This window comes from Otolemur garnettii, unplaced genomic scaffold (assembly GCF_000181295.1).
Source record: "Otolemur garnettii isolate 467f Iridium unplaced genomic scaffold, OtoGar3 scaffold00046, whole genome shotgun sequence".
Taxonomy (NCBI): Eukaryota; Metazoa; Chordata; class Mammalia; order Primates; family Galagidae; genus Otolemur; species Otolemur garnettii.
Genome location: NW_003852441.1, coordinates 7195645 through 7200589, shown reverse-complemented (window position 1 = coordinate 7200589; position 4945 = coordinate 7195645). Strand labels below are relative to the sequence as shown.

The 4945-nt window shown below is 48.9% G+C and overlaps 1 protein-coding gene across 3 annotated transcripts in view; it reads left to right on the top strand.

Moving 5' to 3' along the window:
* The first annotated feature begins 1026 nt into the window (after nt 1-1026).
* MAP2K4 (mitogen-activated protein kinase kinase 4) overlaps nt 1027-4945 on the top strand; it is a 153229-nt gene continuing 149310 nt past the window's right edge. Inside the window, exon 1 of one of the 3 annotated variants that reach the window (XM_023514067.1) lies at nt 1027-1204. In XM_023514067.1, coding sequence (XP_023369835.1) covers nt 1090-1204 — 115 coding nt within the window. In that variant the 5' untranslated portion in view covers nt 1027-1089. The remainder of the gene's footprint in view (nt 1205-4945) is intronic. The other 2 variants (XM_023514069.1, XM_003791083.3) reach the window with 2 other exon arrangements.

Sequence of the window (4945 nt, the reverse complement as noted above, 5' to 3'; positions counted from 1 at the left end):
CAGCTCACAGCAACTTCCAACTCCTGGGCTCAAGTGAGTCTCCTGCCTCAGCCTCCCAAGTAGCTGGGACCACAGGCGCCCACCACAACGCCTGGCCATTTTTTGGTTGCAGCCATCATTGTTGTTTGGCGGACCCAGGCTGGATTCGAACCTGCCACCTTAGGTGTATGTGGCTGGCGCCTTAGCCAGTTGAGCCACAGGCGCCGAGCCTGCTGATGCATTTCTAAACAAAAGTCTTTGTGCAAAGCGTTGAAAGAAACCCGATACTGTTTTTTAGGGTTATTTTATGTAACTTATAATAATGACTATGGATGGTCTTATATAAGATATAGAGGATTTGGGGGAATCCATCTAGTGTGTGTTTAGGGGAAGATGGTGATACAGATCGTTTTGGGAGGGCAAGGAGTATTAGGTGCTTAAGACATGCTTTTCAGATTTAATGTACATAAGAATTACCTGTAGATATTAAATATAGACATTAAGTCAGTAGATTTGGGGTCCTCATTGAGGTCCACGAATAGCATTTTGGGTAGCACCCCCTTAGGACTCCCCCCTCCTCAGGGCAGTGTAGAGGGCTGGGGTGTCAAGCAGGGTTTAATAGTAACCCAAACTGTATCCAAAGCTAACTCCCCTCTGGAAGCCACGTGTCAGAGACTCGGCGAGTAGCATGACCTCTGGGATCTCTTTTAGCTTAACTTTTCTGATTTTGCGTTTTGAGATTCCAAACAAAGTGTTCTAAAACTTTTGGGATCACAGACAACTGTGGGAATGATGAAAAATGTGCGCCCTTTTCCTCCCCAAATGCACACTCATTGCTGATGCTGCAAACCGCTTTCAGCCCGGCGCGGGAGTCCAGGACTCCCGTCTGCCTTTCCTATCAGGCACTCCCACCGGACTCTGGTGGCTCTGCCGCTCAGCATCTGGGGCGGACTCCCCTTCAGGCTTCGGCGGGGGCGTGTTCGGGGGGCGGGACAGGGGCGTGTCGGGGCGGGGCCAAGGCGGGCGCAAGCCGCGCCCCTCGGCCGTGTGAGAGGCCGAGCTTGCTGCATTGCAGCCGCCGCGGCGCCGCTCGGCTCCTCACTCCCAACAATGGCGGCTCCGAGCCCGAGCGGCGGCGGCGGCTCCGGGGGTGGCAGCGGCAGCGGTACCCCGGGCCCCGTAGGGTCCCCGGCGCCGGGCCACCCGGCCGTCAGCAGCATGCAGGGTAAGGAACGCGGCCGTGCCGAGACCCCGGCCCCATCGTGCGGCCGGCGGCGTCGTCGCGGCCTGTCCCCGGGCCGCTACGGACGCCCCCGGACCCGGCTGAGGAAGCGTCTGGGGCCGCCGGTGGCTCCCTCTCTCCTTCTTTGCCGGCTTCCCGCCCCACTGCCGGCCGCCTCTGGCCCAGCCTGGATCCGGGCTCTGGCCTGCACAGGCCCCGGCCGCGGCCTCTTCCTGCGCTCGGCCCCTCGGCCCTGCCAGGCTCCCAGCCGGCGCGCGGGGCCCACCTGGGCCGGGACCGCCCCCGCGGCCGCCCCCGTCGGGGCCGCAGCTTACCTGGCGCCTGCCCGGCCCCGGTTTCCGGGAAGGCGCTGGCCGTGGGCTGCGGCGGGGTAGTAGGCGACGCCGGGCCTCGCCGACGGTCCCTGCCACCTAGGGGAGGCGGCGGCGGCGGAGACGGCAGCCCAGGCGCCGGCGCCCCTCGGGCCCGCGGCCCCAGCGCGGTTCCTGCAGCTGCAGCGGGCCCCGCTCAGGGCCATCTTGGTTCTCGCCGGGACACTGCTGGAGCCGAACCGCGGAGCTGACCTCTAGCCTGCGCGGTCCTCTTGGAACCTACGTTTTCAGACTTAAGCGGGGTTCCCGAGCTCCTGGAGGAGCGGGGTTGGGGGGCGGCCGGTTGCTCAGGCCTGTGCCACCTGTAAGGTAGGCAGACAGCCATTAGCCTGGGGGAAGCATTTTGTTTCGGACCAGGGAGGGATTTTTGTGTTAGCATTGCATGCAGGAAAAAAAAAAAAAGAATGAATTCAGTTTGAGTGGAGAGATACAGGAAATAGGAAAGGCAGGAGTCAAAGTGACACTGTAGTGTCTGGACTTCTGAGGCAGCTCTGCTAATTAATGGCTTTCCCCACTGGGAGTGCTTATTAGCTCAGTGTGCCTCTTGAACGGGGCAAAGGGGGGTGTTGTGAAAATAAATACCATCCCCAGCCCCGTTCGGTACCGTTTCCTTAAATTTACTGGAGAATTTTGGGTAGTAGTGCTATTTTTAAAACAGGGAATCTCAGAAATCTCTCGACAACTTTAGCAAACGGCTTGTGTTGAATTGTTAACAGAATTGGTCTGGGTACCGGTGGTAGTCAGTGTGACTGTGATTAGTTACTTTTTGATTAAACTCTTCCTAAAGAGCTACTTGTATTTAGTTAGGTTCAACAGATTATTGAATATTTCGTGTTTATGAGAGCATGCTGTGATTCAGGAAGCCAAGACAGGATTTTATTAATCTTTAAGTCTTTGACTCCTTATGAGATAATTTTAATGTGCATGAAAAACAGTGATAGATATATAGAAAGGATGATGTCAGAACTCAGAGGACACTTTTCTCTGTAGGCCTTAAGATAATTGATTTAAATTGGATTAGTTACTGGATGCCCACTGTTGCACTACACATTATGCAGATGAAGTATAAGATTGGTGTCCTGATGGTACAGCTTTGCAGTCTAGGTGGTGGTGGGGAAATAAAACAGCAAAAAGACAATTGGGATTGTATTGCTTGTCCAAAGGGAGTGACTTAATAAAGCTTATAAAAATAATTAAAGGTTTTTTGGAGGGTGGGGTGTGGAGGATGACTGGAAAGCTACATAATTTTTTTTTGTTGTTGTTAAAAAAAATATTGAGCACCTGCCATGTGCCAGACATAGTACTCCAGTGCTGAGTTTATGGAAGAGAAGAGAGTGAGTTGGACAGTCTTAAACCTGAGCCATAGTTGAGCTGAAAGAGAGACCAGAGGTAATGTTTACTCTTCTGTGAAGATGGGGGAGGAAAAACTATGCAGGTAAATAAGAAAAATTGCTAATTGAGAAGAGTGATGAAAGTGACAGGCTGGGTTTTGTTATAGAAAACAGGGAAGGCACTCTGCTTGATAAGAGGTGCAGAGAAGGCCTGTTTGGAAAGCTGACGTCTTGTAGGCAGAGGGAAAGGTGTGTGAGGTTTCAGAGCAGGGAAGAGCTTGGAGTGTACTAGGAATGCAAATAAGTTGTGAGGACAGACATTATTCTAACTGGCTCTTCTCTATTCTTTTCCTCACCCCTTTATTTTGATACCTGGTTAACTAGACTTTCTAATAAGCAGAACCTATTTTAAAAGAGAGAAAAAGGACCTAAGACCTCTTTTATTGTTGAATTTCTTTATTAGTAATTCAGGAAGTGCTCCTCATGTCTTATTCTTGCACTTCTTTTGATTACTCAGAATGGAGAGAAGGACTAGAAATTACCAAGATGTTGTCTAGCACAATTCCAAGTTACAGAGTTTGACTTTACGTGGCAATTTAGGATCTCTCTTTTTTGTTTATTCTATTAAGAGTCAGCCCTTCCATACCATACTTCATCCATCAAGGACCTTCTTTGGCTTTAGAGCAGACTTCATAGAGAGTGTTTGGTGTACTGCCACTCTCTTCTCCCACTTTTTTTTTTTTTTTGCAGTTTTTGGCCGGTGCTGTGTTTGAACCCACCACCTCCGGCATTTGGGGCCAGTGCCCTACTCCTTTGAGCTACAGGCGCTGCGCTCCCTTCTCCCACTTTTACTTACCACCCCCAAAATTGCCTTTCCTGAAGTTGTTAATGGCTGTGTTCTTTCAGATAGCAAGAGTCAGTTGTGGGACATAAGGAATAAGTTTCATCCAATAGACATTGGACATCCTCTTCTGTGATTAGCACTATGTTGGGCACACTTAACCTTGCATACTTTTTGATGGATTGACATTCATGGGCCAGGAGTGGTCCAAGTTGGACTTTTTCTTTTTGAGACAGAGTCTCACTTGTTGCCCTCAGTGGAGTGCTGTGCTATCACAGCTCACAGCAACCTCAAACTCCTGGGCTTAAGCAGTTCTGTTTCTTCAGCCTCCCAAACAGCTGGGACCACAGGTGCCCACCACAGCGCCCGGTTATTTTTTGGTTGTAGTTGACATTGTGTTTGGCAGGCCTGGGCTGGGTTTGAACCTGCTATCTTTGGTGTGTGTGGCTGGCACCCCAGCTGCTGAGCCACCATTTATATATTTATTTTTTTATTAGCTTAAGAGGCAGATCCCTGTAGTCCTGGGTTTGATCTCTTCTCTAGGACTTAAGTATTTTTTAGTGACCATGGGTCGGGTACTTCTCCAAGCCTCAGTTTCTCAGTTGGGAAGTAGGAGTAATACTTAATGTCGTAAGTACTCTGAGAGTGCCTGTAAACAAGGGACCTGGCATGTAGCACATGTTAGCTGTTATTGTTTATAGCAACAATACTGTTATGGTCTCATTTATTATTAGTAAATGAGTCCCTGACTCCTCATGATCTACCGCACACTTTCTTTACCTTCATTATTACTGGGTTCCTACACTTATTTCTAACCTGTTGATTTAACCATTTTTTATTATTGAGAAAATCCTTTCAGGATATTCTAGGTGAGACTTCATTCTACTTAAAACTTCAGATCCTCTATCTTTTCTGGATCTGAGGAGTTGCAAGTGAATTATATAATGTGAGTGATATCAATAGAAATCTAGCCATAAGTTTGCTCTACTTTTTTCATGGGGCAATAGATTGCTGGAATGGGATTTATAATGAGTTCCGCTTTGTAACAGTTATCAAAATACCTAGCTTTGCTTACGTTTTTATACTGACTATTTCTAAACTGGCTATTTTTTTCTTTTAACATATATCTAATCTGTGGCTTCTAATCTGGTTATTTTTTTCTTTTTTTTTTTTTTTTTTG